Here is a 19,001-nt window from a genome sequence, read left to right as displayed (position 1 = left end):
CGATGCACAGAAAAGCATTTTGTTTTAAAAGGAAAGGGAAAGTATTTCTTGTCATTTTGCTTTTTTTCCATCTAATTTTTTTTTGCCATAAAAAAGGAGCTATTTACAATGAATGTAACTAACCAGGACATGTCTAAACATCAGGACCTGGTCTAGAATTCATTGAGCTGTCTCTTACTGTTTTAATTCGGCTTCAGTCGCATAGAAAGGAGTTATATGGGAGCTGGGACAGGAAAAGGCAGTGAGATGTTTGAATGCTCGGACTGTACGTTCTTTAGTGATGCTGTGTCATCTTCCAGTTAGCAACTGCAGCTGTCCCCTGCGTACGCGCACATCCAGGTCATTGTTAGTCGAGGTGAAGCCCATCTGCTTTCTAATGGGTACCGCAGGGACCGGCGTTATTGGATGATTCATCAGATCAGTGGTGCAGGGCAGTCTCCATCTGACTTCATGAGTCCGGCATGTGTGGCTTGTTGGAGTTTATGTAACTTACATGGAAACAAGCACCTGGCACTGTGGATTATAGGTACCAAAAACCATATATGAGTTTATTGTTTTAACAAAGTAAAAATTGACTTTACAGTTTTGTTCCCAGATGTTATTATAAATGCCCCATTTTTAAAAGTAAATCACACCAGTGGAAGTGTATGATGTACTTTTATGAGCAAAATCTCTCACAAATAAAGTTTTATGAGAGGTGTGACTGGAAAGAATTGGGGATATTTCATTCTGAAAAGCCCTTTGGAAGATACAGCAAAGGGCAAAGCCTGTTGTTGTGGCTGTTCTTTATGGTGTTGTTTTACTAACAGTGGTAAACCATTGAAGTGTGCTATCTTACATGTATGGATTGTACTACAGCTTTAGAGGTGTACTTTGGCTTTACAGTCCAGCAGTGCTATTGGAATGAAGTTACAAGCTGGGCATACCTTAATATTCGATTTGCACTTTTGACATTTACAGTAAATATCAAAAAGCTATACATATGTTTGTAGCTGTTGCAAAGAAAAAAAAAAAAGAGGCAACTTTGACTGCTATTTACAAACAGACAAACACACTGGTAACAACATATATTTTCATATTTTAATATCAAAATAGGTATTACTTTAATGTGTAAATCCGTTTTTTATTCATTACTTTGGGGTTGAGTAAATGTCATACTGAACTGCATAATTTGATTTTATTCACTGGTGTTCCTGCAAAATTTGATCTCCGGCAAGACCTCGACAGAGCATTCCTTATTAGAATATGATCTAGACCTTTGTAATAGATTTAACTGGAGAAACTCAGCACTCAGGAATTCACTAAAAGCAGTCTTTTGCTGTAATTCCCCAGTCATCTGATTAAGGAGGATGTCCAGAAGCTAAATCCACCAAGAGTGCCATTTGAGTTTCTACCAAAAATATAACATTTCTTTATATTGTTCGTTATAATGTTTGTAGTCACATTTTCATTGGTAGTCGGACGTCGTAAACGGGCTTTGTCTTCAGAAGCTGGCCGGGCGCACCATCATGGTTGTCATGGTAGCCATCAGATTTGGACCCTTCCAGTAGTACCACTTAATACCGTTGTAGCGAACCACATTGGATGAACTGGGGTAGTACATGCCATTCAGGTTCGAGGGACCACACGCCTCAAACCACCAACCTGGAGAGGATATATACCAGAGAGTTCAGGGAAGAAGTCTGAATTAATTTATTTCAAGCTCGTGAAATGTAACACCTAAATCTACAGCTGTAAGTCAGCAGTAACTTTATATTACTGCAGTGGGAAAATGAAATGTACTTTGGGGACATTTACAAGGAGGTGGATTGAAATGTTTAACAAGATGGGTTATAAGGAGGCACAGATTGAGACTGTGGAAGAGAAGGGGGAGTTGAAGGGAAGCAGATACCTCCAGATGCGAGTTGTGCGCACTTGCAGGTGCAGCGGTCGTTGTCTCTGTCCTTGGTGCTGAACGGGGTGCTGGTGTGGGTAAGGCTGCTGGTCCGTCCAGCTGTGCCACTGAAGCCCTCGGCGTGAAGGCTGGGATTGTAGAGGAGGGAGGAGAGGAAGTTATTAACCCTGTAAAGCCTGAACCATTAAATCATTGACAGAAAATTCCAGTTCTTTGAAACTGGAGCCTTTATTGGTCCTTCTGAACAACTACAAAAATGTTTTTTCAAATATCAATTTCCATGTATGAGTTTCAGTTTTGTATCATATTTGATACATCGGGTCTCAATGCTCAAATATTCTTCTTCTTCTTTTTTTTTTTTTAACTCTTTATTTATGAGAGGTTTTTTTTTTTTTTAACAGATTCAAAAACAAAAAAACTAAAACAGGTCGTGACATCAAGGGATTACATAGATTACATGGCTTAAACAAACAACACAGTCTTTCCACTTAAAGGTTTACAAGTTTGTCGCTCAGGTTATGTAAACGTGCCATTTTTCCCAAAGTTCTTCACCCAGTTCTTTCTGAAGTCGTATTGTGTAGGTCATCTGTTCTAGTAAATGGACATGTTTTACAATACTGGTAAAGACAGTCATTGGTGGACATTCTCTCTTAAGCCAGTATTTTGTAATGGTCTTTTTACTCACTGTCAGCAAGATCTTTAGGAGGTAAGCCTCATTCTTACAAATATTATTATTTTTGAACAAACAAAAACATAATATAACACAAACATGTTTAACAAATTGGTAATTCTTTTTCAAAATTGGCAATGTTCTGCCTCCTTCCTCATTAACCCTTTCATGCATGAATTGTGAGAACCTTAGTCAAGATTTTTTTCTTCAGTGTTTTTATTCCTCCTTAGGCATGAAAAGAAACAATGTGATCAAGTTTTGTTTTTTTTTCTGTGGAGTTACAAAAATATCCATGCATTTAATTTTTGAAGAAAAGAAACGTGTGTGAAACCCAATATCAGAAAGTGACATGAAAACTATGGAATAAAAACTTTTAATGCTGCTATTCTGATGTCTTCTCACATTTTAACATATTCTAATGCTAGTAATTACTCACTTCATGGAGATAATATGCAAAAAAAAAAAACCTTCTTGTCTAACAAATAACGATTTACACTAAAACATGTTACTGCACATCAGGTTTATCAAGAACAGCCAAGTTACAGTAATGGTATGAATGTCAGGGTATGAGATGGTGCGTAAGTGTCCACTGTGTTAGCTGATATGGAACTAAAACAACAAAACCCATGACTATACAAGAGAACAGTTGGAAAATAACTGTCCACTGTAGTGACTTATGCATGAAAGGGTTAATAACAATCTTGTAGTGTCACTGGAAAGGCCTCTGGTAAATGAATTCCTCCCCCCCGGTGGATTACCTGTGTATTGCAAGTATCTAATTGTATACATCAGGTTTTTTCAAGAAAAAAGTATCACTCTGAGCATGTAGAGGGCTTCAAAACTCATGTGTCAAATATGATATGTTTGGTGTTATAGAGTTAAAGTCCTGCACACTCAAGCATATTTTTTGGAACTGTAAAATAAATAGCAACATTAACCTTGTGGCGTTAATATTGACAGTCTAATGGCTCAACATATAACCTGTTGTTCAATCAAGCACTATTCTGGGTCACTGGCAATCTGTAAACCCAATATGGTATGAATTCAACCAATAGTTTTGTAGCCAGATTGTTAACAAACAAACAAACAAACAAACAAACAGAACCAAAAACAATACCCCTAAAAATTAATGTGGAACATTTTTATGCTGCTGTGAAAGGGCAGCACCAAAATGTTATTAAGTTAATTAAAAGATTCCACATGAACTCACTTCAAATACAAACTGTACTTGTATTTTGCCTGCTTTAGTTTGCCATCAGACAGCCCTTTCTGATGGGGAATTAAAGCCTTGAAGGTCCCTTCAGAGCCAAAAGACTTGGAGGTAAAAACAGCACTTTTACCTCACTGATCACAGGGTCACTGGTCTATGTCTACCTTGAGCTGTTAAGGTTATTTTTCTTATTATGTGTCTTGGTGTTTAAACACCATTATCAACATCTAAACAAACAAACTCACCAAACAAAGCACTTTTTGTTGAGGGGAATCTGAAGGGTTTGAAGACACAGTATAATAGCTTTAGTTACCCAACAGAGAGGGCGGTCTGACAGCAGGGGCAGGCCGACTGGACACCCCTAATTAGAAGGTGATGAACAAAAATTGATTCAAAATCAGGGAGGTGCCTACAATTCCCACATGTGTGGAACAAACAGGTTTCCAGTAAAGGTCAGGTGGTGAAATGTGGTCGTCTCAGAGCTGGGGGAGGGTTTCATCTGTTCCTTTCCTCCTAATCTGTGTTAATGTTTGGCTGTTTACCAAAATAAGTTCCAAAGCTTTTAACTGAAGAACCACAAGACCAAAATTAATCAGTGACACCTCATTTGAAAAACAATAACCTCTAGTTTCAGATCGTTGTAGTATCTGGCTAAAAGTATTCCCATACACACCTTTTTTTTTTCTTCCTGTTTGGCGTGCTATATATACTTGTGTACTCTCTAATAGTATTAATAACACTACATGTCCATATCTTATGTGTAGGATGTAATTGTGAATAAGCAGATTTGTCTAATATTAGGCTGTTGTTTTTCTTTTATTTGCTTCTATTCTTTTCTTTTTTTCACCTTTTTTGTTCTATTAGTACTTTGCTACTTTTTATTACTATCATTAAGTATGTTATGTAGGACCAGGAGAGGGAGGGTGAGGGGGTGGGAAGAATGGGACATGCTTAATGCCTCTTAAATTGAATATTCGAATGTTCAATGTAATCTAAATCTGAACCAAAAAATGATAATTAAATATGTTAAAAAATAGGAATGTAATTACTCATGGAGTGGAGCATGGAGAACCGGTAGAGGGTCCCATTAGCTTTGGTCATTGTTCAAGTGATTCTTTCAGTAATTATGTTTTGTTGCTCAGGAATACTGTAAAATAAAGTGAGCAACTCAACTGTGGAGAATCTAAGCTTTCTAATAAGGTATAAAGTTTTATTGTAGAAACTTTATTGTATTTAATATAACATTGCAAGTGAAAAGTGTTTTGGGTAACAAATAGTATAAAACAACAATAACTCTAAAAACTTATGTCTGTAAATTGAACATAACTGTAATTAGTTGATCAGTCTAATGTGGAATAGGTTGTTTCTCACTTGAGTTTTTGATTAGAGCTGTTGTATCACACTAAAAATCTGTCACTTAAAAAAACAAACAGTCATTGCCCAATATAAGAATATAATTAGGTAAAACTAAATAAATAAATAAATCGACAGCATCTTAATTAGGCCAGGATCCTGTGCTCCTCTGTATTGGAGCTCTATTTTTGTGGTTTTCAATACAACTTGATCAATATTAAATTCAAACAACCCTTTATAAAAATCGTATAATCAATGAGAGCAAAGATGAAAAGCAATCAAACATTAATAAGTTCTACATCATGTATGAGGCACAGTGGGAGATGACAGCCTTTTAAGTGTAGGTAGAGCTTTTGTTACAAGGTGTTATCTCCTACCCACAGTATCCGTTGTTGCTAAACATCAATAGAAAAACTAACCTAAAGAACTTCTCATTATTTTTCCTCCATGCTGTGCTGTGTGAAACAACCCAAACCATCTAAAGGAAATTTCTGCCCGAGTTAAACTGATTTGCACAACTATTTTCAGAGGCCTAGCATTGGAGCGAGTTTGCATGTGTATGTATATACACATTTATATATACTTTGTGCCATTAAAAACACATGGGTCAGAATAATATGCATATTTGGAGATATAATAAATTAATTGGTTTGGGGTTACCTTCATATTAAAGAGGGAAGCATTGGTCATTTGAGAATGAATTTGAGAATGACAATTGTGATCAACTAAACACATTTATTCAGTCACTGAATACAGATACTTAGAAACTGAAAGTGTCATCATTCAATATCAGGTGTGTCCACCTCTGGCTTCCAAACAAGCAATGCAGCCACAACGCATGGAACTGACAAGTCTCATGATCCTGTCCAGAGGGATCTGATCCCATCCGATCTGACACTCAGACGACTGATTGTACTGCGATGACAGCGCAGACGACGAGTGACTTCACCATAGCTCAGACCTGCTCGTAACATGCCACTGGCATGTTCTCTCTGTATTGTAAGTCATAGCATTTTTAGCTGCAAAAATATTTCTGTGTTTTCTTTTCACCCTTTATTTAGACTATTGACCACGCCTAAAGTTACTGGTCAAGTGTGACTCTGTACAAGAGATTCGACACAATGTCCAACCTTAAGGGATTAGTCCAAAGGCAGATGTCACACGCACTGGGAATAAATAAAATGCAGCTTTTAACTGTGTTTCTCATCTCATGAGAAACGAATACAAAATAGGCACCTGAGCAAAAACATTTTCTGGAAATTACACCATATGTGTTAAGTGTGTGTGTGTGTGAGTGTGTGTATATATATGTATGTGTGTGTGTGTGTGTGTGTGTGTGTGTGTATATATATATATGTGTGTGTGTGTGTGTGTGCGCGCGCATGTCCGTCTGAGTTTCTCAGTCTGTTTGTCCACTGTGTCAGTAGTGGTTTGAAGACTATATACGTGGAGGTCAGGCCTGCTGTCTGCCCTCTCCTCTGCCCTGTCATTCTGTTTCGACTTCCAACCAGACTCTCCCTGGAGTACTCTGACCCCCCCCAGTAGCCCAGGGCATGCTGTCTGTGATGACTAAATGAAGAATCCTCCTCTTGTAAGTTCACAGGGCAAGACAACACATCATGAGGGAGTGGCAAGAAAAGGGACTGAAATGACAGTTTGGGGAATGATGACAAAACAGGAAACATGGAATTATATGTTTGGTTTGAGGACTTTTCTGCTCATGATGGATCCAGCGATATGAGGAAAGTTAAAAAAGGATCAAATTTGACAGGATGGCAAGCACAGACTACAGGATATCCTATTGGAAAGGATGGTGCCAGCACTTCCAAGTGTCCAAAACATTAGCATTAGCCTTGACTTCCAGATTTATTTGTCAAGTTGTTCCACCAATACCACAAACCACAAGTTAATCCTTTTCAACGTGCCTCTCTTTTTATAATGTTATTCTATTATTTAATGACAAATATACTGTTACAATAAAATAATCATCTTTAATATAAAAATGGCTATTCTTGGCTGCCTCAAAGGGGAAAGTGGCCTGTCATGCCGATGATTAATGCATGAGTAATGTTACTGAGTTTTAGGTGAAGACCTCCATGTTTCCCTGGGGAGCACGCTGGATGCAGTTGAGCTTTGGCTGACTAGCTGCATAGCACCGTAGCGCTGCCTTGGGACTTATAATATAAATCCACAGATGAAAACAGATGAGACTTTAGTTCTGCTAGTAGAGTTGGTACATATTGAGTTAGTTAAAGAGAACATGATCTTGAGGGTAGCAAGCTACAGAGGTGATTATATTCTTTCAGGTGCTTCACCTCACACAGTGTAGCCTACAGCAAACTGTGAAACATTCAGTTTCGCTGCGCTAATTATGTGGAACAAACTCAGGCAAATGCAATTTGCTGCACTATTAGGGATCTTGGAACGCATGCACCCACATATGATGATGATTTGTCATCTCTCAGAGCATCACATTCCATAAACTTTCAGAAAACAAGAGAAAATTCCTCTGACTTTATATGGGATCCAAACTGCGCTACTTTGGCTTATTCTATTTCTGTCTGTGTTGCAGAAAGCATGGTTTCAGCACACCCACACATAATCTTGTTAGTGATTGCAGGGTTACCAGGGAGCTTTGTTTGAGTTGTCACTTCCTGGCAGAGGCAGGTATTGTCGAGTATTCCTGTTATACTCCAATGGATGTGACTTCCCTTGGGGATTTTTCAGGGGCAGCGGTAGCGGTGATGGAAAAGAAAAATGGAGGCAGACAAAAGTGGCTGCATGCCCTCAACTGAGCTCATCATTTTGAATGAATGATATTCTTAAAAATGGTCCAAGTGGTTCCTTAACTTCAGTGCTTGAGGATAAGAAAGCTTTGAAAAAGAGAAAATAGAAAAGACTATGAACTGTTGATAAGGGTTTCTAATCTGTCGTGATATTATAGCCAGAGGGAAAGCAGCAATTGACAGGGTGTTCCTGCATTGCAATTATGCTTTACACAATAGAAGGCTGTTAATAAAACACTTTAGTCAAATAAAGTGCCATTATTATGATCCTATTCGTTTCAGATCGCTGACAGAGTAGAAGAAGGGGTTTAATTAGAGACCTGAGTGTTTAAGGAGTATTTTAGTTCCATTTTGTCATATCATGTAATATGATGGACTAATTAATGAGCATTTAACGCTTCATCTGAGTAGATTTTTGATCGCACCATTACATCAGTGCAAACTTTTATTATCTGCTCATGGGATACCTGTAGTTGCGGTGCTCGCTGTTTATGTAAAAAAGATCATAATGTGAGTAGGCTTCGTTCCCGTCTCTGTCTTTTAACTGGACATGCAGGCTGTATTCCTGGGAGCTGGTCAGCTTGTGGATGATATCATTCCCCAGCCAGTGTTCCCCATGCGGCTCTCCAAAGCCCTGGATTAGACACAAAGAGAGAGAAACAATAGGAAAAAAAATCAAATATTCTAACAAGGGGGATGATTTTACCAGCAACCTGCCAAGTGTTTTTGGAGTTAATAGGAAAATGAGCCACAATTTAAGAAGTCACATTTATCATTCAGATGACCCAAGACAGTTAACTGGGTTTATAAAGTGAAACACTCCACTCCCCAAGTTAAGGGCCAATTGAATTTTGGCCTAATATTCTAATGTTCCATCTGGGCCGGCAACACTTACAGTAAGATAAAAACTTGGTAGACGTATTCGTTGTTTATTTGAACTTCACAGCTGGACGTGACCATGTTCTACCCGAGACACTGTTTTCTGTTTCATTTTGGCCAAGGAAAACAAATAATGAATGAATAATCGCTAAAACAGAAGTAACTGCATGGGGGAAAGGAATGATGTATTTTTAGGGAGGAATTCATTGTGGTTTGCTAATTAAAGACATGCTCAGGTGATGAAAGATGGTAGATGTTTTAATGCGGGTCATTGAAGGTAACGAAATAGCTTGACCTTCACCCTACTAAAAATGTTAATGTTGGTTTTTCCCTTTAATGTGCCACCCATTTGGATTTAATAAGGATGAAGCTTATGCAGAATAATGCCAAATATGCCATAGTCTGAGTCACTCGTAGATAAAAAATGTTGTTAACAGGTGAAAGGTACAGAGAATGTTAACTTGATGTCTCAAAGGAATTCTCTACATGTAATGAAAACAATTGCAGCGTACAATGGGTGTGATGGATTTGGCAGAAATGGTGCACAGTGGGAAAGGATGTTGTCACTCTGGGGATATGATAATAACAGGCAACGTTCTATTCAAAGAGACAGTTTTAGACAATGAACAAAATATGGCTTTTATTAATATCAAAGAGAGCTGTCAACTACTAAATGTGTCTTGTTTGATATAAAAGGGAACACTCCCAGTATGAAAAGGCCACCACAAAATACATACGTAATTTAAACGTCATCAAAATGATGAATTGGCCAACCCTGAAGTTAGCATCACCTAGGTTCCCCAGACAAAATGCAACTGAACTTTTTGGTTATTAGAGAAAACAAGCTACTTCTTTGCTTTTTCAGGGAGAAAATGCACTATCTATTATTGATTATGACTATTTATTGTGAAGGAAGAGCATGCAAAAGACAGTATTGTTAAGATGCATGAAAGTGAACCATACCACACCCACAAGGTTCAGCATCACCACCACTAAACTACCAACAGCTCAGTGTTTTCTAATTGCATGTGAATACCACTCCTACACAAACCCTCCTTCTTCTAAGAGTTCAACACTGTAAAGATGTAAAGGTAGTCTGGAGGGTTTTCATGTTTTGTGCAATGATGTAGTTTCATTTGACCGCTAGCAAATCCTGTTTTAAGACAAATAAAAGCTTTAGATCATCATGGGTGGATTATTTACTAGAGATACATCATTCCGTTTTCATTAATTCTGATTTAGGCCCTGTCCATACGAAGATGGATTTGGTCGCAGCTGCCAACGTTTTGTATCAGATAGGCCTTTCGTCTGCAAGAAACCAGCATTTTCAGTCACTCAAACAGCAACTTTTTGAAACCGGGTCCCAGAGTGGATAAATTTGAAAACGCCGGTTTCGCCTCTTCATTTGTACAACAACAACAACAACAATGGCGGACTACAGACTAGTGCTCGTGCTACAGCAGCTATTGAGTTTATTGGAAATATTGAATCAAAATCTTCTGCTACTCTGTCATTATAATGAGCAACAATCATCCGTAGTTAACAGTATTCACTACATACTCTTGGATCTACCACAGAGAGGGGCAACCAGGAAGAAATACTGGATCAGACCCAGTAGAACCAAGGAAGCTTTATGCACATGCTCCACGTCTTCTCCATTTTTTACTAGAGCAGGGGTGGGCAATCCTGGTCCTCGAGGGCCGGTATACTGCATGTTTTAGATGTTTCCCTCTTCCAGCACACCTGAAGGTCATTATCAGTCTTCTGCAGAGCTTGATGATAGGCTTATCATGTGAACCAGGTGTGTTGGAAGAGGGAAGCATCTAAAAGATGCAGGATACCGGCCCTCGAGGACCAGGATTGCCCACCCCTGTACTAGAGCATTATGCATACACCACATACAGGCCTGGCATTTGTAGTACATCATTTTCAGTCATTTTCACTGGTTTTGTGTGGATGCAGATATTTCCTGAAACGACTCTGTGTTTACGGAGCACTTTTTTGAAAATGACAAAAAAAAAAGATGTGGTTTCATGTAGACATAGTCTTAATTCTAATACCTGAATTTGGTATTGGACCTTTGCTCCTTTTTTTTCTTGTTCATTTATTTTTTTCATTTTGGATGGCACAGTGGTGTAGTGGTTAGCACTATTGCCTCACAGTGTGAAGGTACTATGTTTGATTCCAGTGTTGGCCAGTGGGGCCTTCCTGTGTGAAGTTCATATGTTCTCTGTATGAGTTGTTTGCAGGTACTCTGGCTTCCTCCTGTTGTCCAAGGACACTGCACCTCATTGTCAATGGTCAATCTAAATTCAACCGTAGGTGTGAATGTGAGAGTGAATTGTTGTTCATATATAGATGTCATCCCTGTGATCAGCTGGTGACATGTCCAGGGTATACCCCATCTTCACCCATTGGATAGGTTCTTAAGTGCATTAACCCATAAAGACCCAAACAGCCAGTGGCAACTAAAAGCATCTGCTGAACTATAATATTTAATACCTGTTGAACCGCTAATCCTTTAAATACATGTAAATAATTGGTGTAAAATGCAGTTTGTCATCTTTTCATGGTCATCAGATATGACACATTTGGGTGTTCAGAGGCTCTGTAGTTGCCGTGGAAACACCGTCATCTTCTACAACATTGATTCACCAATAAATCCCATGGAGTTTGATAAATGATGGACACACATGGTTTATGTTCAGTTAATGGTAGATTTGACCAAAAAAGTCACTTTCTCTTGAGTTTTCTCTGTTTGTGATATATTAACCGTCAACTTTAACGTGAGCTTTTATGAACATCTACACGATCAGTAAATTAAAAATAGGCAAATACATGATTGTCACTGAAAAAACACAAAATACAGAGGATAATATTTGCATAAATGATGATAAATCACTTAAGAAAAGTCAAATATAGAGGAAAAAAACATTGGAACTGCCACAAAAGTAGCACTGGGTCTTTATGGATTAAGTGGTTCAGAAAATGGATAGATAGATTGCTGTTTTTGTAACGAGGAGTCGTAATAGCAGTAGTGGTAAACAGTATTCCTACCATTAGTAATTAAGTCAAATCAATGGATGCAGTTTTACCAGAGAAGATGGCTCACTCAGTAGTGAACTACAGACATGCTTAGTCTGTGCTGATTGAATAGCTGTGTTACATAGTATGTTATACACATCTATAGCTGAGTGCAATAAGAATTCAGAAGAATATGCACAAATCCAACGTTTGTTTCATTCAGTTTTTTGTTTCATTTTTCTGTCATCAAGTTTGGTGACAGATTTATTGTTAAAAATGCTTTATTAAGATGGAGCAGTAACAAAGAAGAGAATCTGTCTTGTTTTTCTGTTTTCTGTGGGCATACTAAGTTGGGCTGGAGCACTAGCATACTCATGTGTAGACAGCGTCATCTTAAATTGCTTCCACTTCAGATGATGGAATCTGATCAATACCATTAGTCTGGTATCTGATGAGTGAATTGCCATCGTATTCCCAACAGGATCAGTCTAAGTCTAGTATTCACTGGTGTATTTCATGTTGAAGAAAACATGAATATTCCTGACAACTTAACAGACTTTAATTCACACATGTAATCAAAAACTCATTCCCAAAAACCTGCCACATTGCCAGGTTTTAAGGCTAATCAGCATAACATTCTATTGGACACAAAACATTTTGAAGATAAGATAAAGCAACAGTCAAACTGTGCTTCGACGGACATTAAGTATTTTCCCCATGTGGTCAGACGTGCACATTTTGTTCTCTGTTTACTTCTGAATTCTTAGTCACTTTGTCTGACTGCCAAAACTCTGTTTGTTATTGAAGTTAAGTGAGAGTGAATATATATAGTGAGAGTCCTGGAGCATTTATCATTATACCTGCAGGCCTTCGCTGTAGCGTTTGATCAACACTGACCACTGACGGCGAGAATATGGAGTGTGGACCAAAGCAGTGGAGCATTTCAGTACATACGTTATCTACCATCTACAGGGCCTCAGTGCTCCCACGCCCCAACTGGAGACAAATATTTATCATCCACTTGTAAAAATATTGTTCTTGAAAGAGGTTTTTAGGCTTTGTGTGTGTGTGTGTGTGTGTGTGTGTGTGTGTGTGTGTGTGTGTGTGTGTGTGACTCTCTTTATCATACACTCACTCTGTTTGCAGCCACACTCCTCTGCATTTACTTCCATCCAAGCTGTGGCAATTGATTTCTTTGGCGTGGGTGAGAGACAAATTGCTACTCTGTTCAATCAAAAGCCCAAACTAACCTCACTCATTTGTTCTGTGTGTAATTTAACACAGTTAAAAAGGGTTTGCAAGCACTTGTTTTCCAGTTTTCCCCCTCTACTGTGCAAATAGAATATTGATTCTATTGAGCAAACTTTTTGATGAGATTAGAAAAAAAAACATACAATCTAAAAGTCAAGTCCAAGCAAAACTAAAGTCAAAAGTGCCAAAATGAGAGGCTTAACTTAACTAAAGATTGTGTTCTATTACGTTCAGGACTTGTATTTGGAAATGCTGTTTTCATCACAGCGTAATTTACTGATGCAGGAACGCTTTTGAGATCTTAGGGATAAACGGTAGTTGGGCATTGCTGATTAACCCATAAAAACCCAAACCTCCACCGGTGACCAAAACCATCTACTGATTTAAATATTGAATAACTTCTGATCCACTAGTTCTATCAATACACGTAAATAATTGGTGTAAAATATAGTTTGTCATCTTTTCATGGTCATCACATATGACCCATTTGGACATTCAGAGGCTCCGTAGTTACCGTGGAAACACCATCATCTTCTATAACATTGATGGAGTTTGATCAATGACAGTGGATGGACACTAGAGCAGCACAATATATCATTTGAGTATCGGCATGGCAACGTATGTTTCCGCAATAGTCACACTGCAATTCCTGCAATGTAGGAGGGAAATAACTCAATGTGTTCTCAACTAATTTCAAGGCTACCTGACACACACTGCACAGTGATCCACCAGTTACAATCGTTCTTAATCAGTTTGCTGAAGTGGACCACGTCCTTGCACATGGAGTGAGTCACTGGTAACAACATTGAAAAATGAGCGACGAACAAGAGAAAATTACCAAAAACAAAGACTTGGTGCCAAAAAGAAAGGCATTGTCAGTTATCTGGAATTATTTCAGCTTCAAGAAGGAGGATATTGAAACACGTGTTCTGTATTGACAGTACCTTCCACCTGTTACCACAACTAGAGGAAACACAACTAATTTGTTTGATCATTTACGTTGGCACCAAACAGCTCTTATACCCTCCTGAGTATTTTTTCATATCGCAATATAAAGCAGAGTTAAAAAAAAAAAAAAAAAGTCTTTGTCCGCTTTTTTTCCAATATGGTGCAGCCCTAATGGACACATTTGTTTTTATGCTCCGTTATTGATATATTTGCTGGAAAAGTCCCTTTTTCTTGAGTTTTCTCTGTTTTTGATAAAATAACCCTGAACATCTACACAATCAGTAAATTAAATGTCAGAAAATACCTGATTTACACTGAAACCAACAAAATACAGAGGATAATTATTATAATAAATGGTGAAAAAAATATTTAAGAAAGATTAAATATGGGAAAAAAAATATTTTGGGATTACCACATAAGTAGCACTGGGTCTTTATGGGTTCAAGTGCAAAAATTGTGTATCCATGTTTGTATCAGTGTGTTGCACAACTGGGACATGGAGCGTGAGCAGGTGCAATAACATGGCAGCATGAGGGAGGCCAAACACAACAACAGCAGGTCACCTGGGATCAGAGTTTAGTTGGTATCCCATGACGCTCTGTGCCAAACCACCCATGGACAGTTATTGAAACCTCCTGTCAGTCCTCCAACACTGGACACATCTTACCTACAGACATTATGATGCACTCTACCTTTTGTGGAACCCACCATTTTGTAGTCCCTCCACCCACGATGGAAGTCAACGGAACCGTTTCTGCGATGCTGCAGCACTGTCCATCCTCCACCTCTGGTTTTCATGTCACAGAAAACCTGTGGATAAGAAGACAAATTACTTTATGCAAACAGATCTCTTTGGAGGTGGTTTTGCAAACATTGTTTTGATCTCTGAAGGGAAAGCTCTGGGAAAATTAAGAGACAAATTTTCCAGACCTGAATCTATTGAAAACCCCTGGAAGGCAACCAAGAGGAAGATGGATGTTCATAAGCCTTTTAACGAAGCCATTTGGAGAACAAGCCAATACACATGGAAGCTCAGAGTTGTTCCACTAAATAATGATACCTGACCTCTAAATTAAATACATTAGACAGATCTGAAAACACAGCAAGGCAAGGGGTATTGTTTTTGGTTCGGTTTGTTTGTTTGTTAACACTGTAGCAGCAAAACTTTTGGTTGAATTCATACCAAATTGGTTTTATAGGTTGCCAGTGACCCAGAATAGATGTGGTTACATTTTGGGAAAAGTAGGTCAAAGTTCCAATTTTTTATAAATTTTTTAAAATAATTTTTTTCTCCTGTTTACTTATAACTTAAATATAATTAGATATAATTTCACATGTCTGTAGCAGCGAAACTATTGGTTGAATTCATACCAAATTGGGTTTATAGGTTGCAGATCCAGAATAGATGTGGTTACATTTTTAGAAAAGTTGAATCTTTGTATGAATTTTTTAAAATCATTTTTTCTCCCATTTATTTATAATAGGCGAAATTTCAAAGGTCTATAAAAACATACATTTTGTTTCAGTTTACTTCAAAGTTGGCACATAGATAGAGGCAATTGATACGTTGACATCAGCACACGGATAGATATGATGACATCAGCTGGATCAATGCCAAAATAAGCTCCAATATGTGCGAGGGGCGGGGTTTGCTGTGCCTGGCACCACTTGTTTTGGTTAAATAACTCTGGTCTGTATTCCACTTATTGAGTCACAGTAATATACCTGTTCACTGGATGGTACTTGCTACAAAAATGAAATGAAGAAGGAAAAGTCATTATTTGAGCTTGTGCAGAATCAAGGTGGTGAAACAGGCTAAAACATATCCAAGTTAAAACATAACGTGCCTGCACTTGAAAACCCTCGGCCTTCAGTCCACGCTAAAGTTTTTGCACATACGGACGGATGGACGGACAGATGGACAACGAACTGATAATACCCTGCACCGAGGGCCGAGGGTAGAAACACAACCCACTTGTTATTTTCAGGTGATGAACTAATGAGAACATAATTATTCCTACTATATTCTATTTCTGCAATTAATGCAAAATCTTAAACGGCCAGTTCTTGAGCCTGTGTTTGTTTTCACTGCTGTAGAAGATTCTGTGTGCATCATGACTCGCTGCTAAGAGGAGTGTAAAGTTACAGAAACAATCATTCTTAATTTCAAGTGATTATACACAAATGAAAGCATGATAATATTCAGTCTCTGTCACTCGATCCCCTACAGACTACACACTGCATCTTTACAATCTGAACCTGACACTGATATGTCATTTTGTCATATTTCGTTTTTTAAAAATTGTTATCTATCAAAATAAAGGATTGATGGTATCTGGGCTAAAAAAGCTTATTATATTGGTACTGATTTTGACCTCATTTTGAAGGAATTAACTTCTTCATCTGTAGGTATGTCAATAAACTAGGATTAGTTTAAAAATATTATATCTTACTGCGCTAGAGCCGGCAAGAAGAAAAAAAGAAGGGAGAATTTCGAGAAGAACGAATTCATAATATGAGTTTTGTGTTATTTGAGGGATGCTTTGGAAGCCTCAGAAAAGTGAGGGGGGGGCAAGGCAACATTTCAGGGTGTCACGCAATGATATGACCCAGGTGGAAAAGGAAAAACTAACATATCAGCATGTTCTCTTATCCCCCTGAGTGGGGGTTGAGTGGAGGCATCTGCGTTTTTGGTTACACACACTTGTTTTCTTTCTTACTTGGCTGCACATTCGTCATATGCAGATATGTTTGAAAGAGCTAATAGGAATAAATTACACTTATTCATCTGCTGACAGAACATGAAATTTATACTTGTTAAGGGAATGGTTTTACATATTCAAGGTGTTTGACTGGACATATTCCAATCTCGCTTACAGTTTCAATGTGTATGGTCTGCACATGCTCATGCGCTTACGTGAAGTTTGTGTTGGAGTCTGTGTTGTGCTGGGAAGTGGTCGTTTTGTTGACATTAGCCATGTCTGTTTCTATGCTAACGGTAGCTATTGTTGTACATTGTTGAGAAGCGCAGACCTCTACAGTGGCCATGAGGATTTTTGCTGGAAAAGAAAGCCATCTTTACAACATAAAAATGTATGTAAGCACTGTTAATATTTAGGATAATGGTCGATGTTAGCTTAGAAATGGAGTTATCAGTTAACCCTGTAAAGCCTCAATCATTAAGGCATTGACAGAAAATTCCAGTTCTTTGAAACCGGAGCCTTTATTGGTCCTTTGAATAACCAAAAAAAAATATTTTTTTCAAATATCAATTTCCCTTTATGACTTTCAATTTTGGATCATATTTGATACATCAGGTCCAAAGCTCAAATCATATTTTTGAACAAACAAAAACATAATATAACACAAACATGTCTAAGAAATTGGTCATTCCTTTTCAAAATTGCCAAAGTTCTGCCTCCTGACAATCTTGTAGTGTCACTGGAAAGGCCTCTGGTGAATAAATTCCTCCTCCCTGGTGGATTATCTGTGTATTGCATGTATCTAATTGTATACATCAGGTTTTTTTTAGAAAAAAAAATATCACAATGATCATGCAGAGGGCTTCAAAACTCATGTATCAAATATGATATGTTTGGCATTATAGGGTTAGCTCTATATATTAGTCCCTTCAGAAAAATGCGGACAAAAATCCATGATAAAATTATGTGACCATCATCATAGATGGAATATGCAGGTTTTTTTATGTGATTTTATGGGGTGAATTTGGAAAAAATGCACAAAGTTGCGAAAAACATGCATTTCAGTGAAAAGAACTGATTCCTCTCCCACACCCTGTTCTAACTAGGCTATTGCTAAATTACATCCTATGATAAGCAAACATGCAAGAAGTAAGCATACGCTACATCACAGAAAGTACTGGTTATGTTTTAGTTCTTTATTTTCTAAGCATGGCTCAAGCATGGCGTTAACATTCCTGAGTCACAAGTGTCAAAACTAAAATAATTGCTTCCTGCTTCAAAACAGTGAGGCAGAACAGGCCATTTGTTTCAAGGCTATTATAGCCTTTATGTTCACATAACAAATATTTCACGCTGGAAAAGTGGCTCCAGTGTCAATTTTCTCTTATGTTTCAATGTACAGTTGCATGGGATGTAAAATAGTAGGACCCACTTTCTTGTAGGACATGAGGGTACTAGTTTGCTCTGTCTTTTGCAGATATTTTTGTTGGCAAATGAGCTGCATTTTTCATCATCTTGCAGGATGATTAAATTAAGATTTGATGCTTTTTGTTTGTGATCAAGACAGACAGACAGATAGACAGATAGATAGATAGATAGATAGATAGATAGATAGATAGATAGATAGATAGATAGATAGATAGATAGATAGATAGATAGATAGATAGATAGATAGATAGATAGATAGATAGATGTACTTTATTTAGCCCTAACTGTAAAATTACAGTATAGCAGCAGCATGATACACATTCAATACCAATATAGTGTCACAGCAAACATGAGTAAAGACAATATAACACAACAGCAGACACTATACACAGTACACTATAAATTAGTATAAAAGATCTGAGTGGAATCTGGAAAACTATAATGTACTGAAAAATAACTGTAATGTGCTTAAGATAGACCTGTTAGGTGCAAATCCAACCGGAAATCAAGGTATTTAGTTTGCATAGATATTTTCACTTCATTTTATATATTTGTGATTTTTTCCACATCAGTAACGACGACTACAACTTAAATATACTGTAAATGATTTGGTGGGGTTACTTTAATATTACTCACCAAACCACCCAGCCCATCTTAAGAGTCATGCAGTGGGGACGCTCGTCTTTGTACAGCAGCGTCCCAAGAGGTCCCTCAATTTCAACATCCCAACTGGCTATTTTCTGTCAGAAATGAAATGAGAGTTTCCAGCACTTTCCCACAACAGGAAAGCTAAAGCAAGGTCAAAAGGCACTCAGGTCTTTTACCTCAGACTGGCAATGTGCTGTGATTATCCTCT

General features: G+C 37.8%; 1 protein-coding gene across 1 annotated transcript in view; it reads right to left on the bottom strand.

Annotated features, from left to right (window-relative positions):
• Nucleotides 1-496: 496 nt before the first annotated feature.
• Nucleotides 497-19,001, bottom strand: part of angpt2b (angiopoietin 2b) — a 54,520-nt gene continuing 36,015 nt past the window's right edge. The window contains exons 6-9 of the mRNA XM_030148238.1: nucleotides 14,724-14,825; nucleotides 8,381-8,547; nucleotides 1,892-2,022; nucleotides 497-1,644 (exon numbers count right to left, since the gene is read on the bottom strand). Coding sequence (XP_030004098.1) covers nucleotides 1,484-1,644; nucleotides 1,892-2,022; nucleotides 8,381-8,547; nucleotides 14,724-14,825 — 561 coding nt within the window. The 3' untranslated portion in view covers nucleotides 497-1,483. The remainder of the gene's footprint in view (nucleotides 1,645-1,891; nucleotides 2,023-8,380; nucleotides 8,548-14,723; nucleotides 14,826-19,001) is intronic.

This window comes from Sphaeramia orbicularis, chromosome 11 (genome assembly GCF_902148855.1).
Source record: "Sphaeramia orbicularis chromosome 11, fSphaOr1.1, whole genome shotgun sequence".
In the NCBI taxonomy this organism is placed as follows: domain Eukaryota; kingdom Metazoa; phylum Chordata; class Actinopteri; order Kurtiformes; family Apogonidae; genus Sphaeramia; species Sphaeramia orbicularis.
This window is presented reverse-complemented; position numbering and strand designations above follow the sequence as displayed.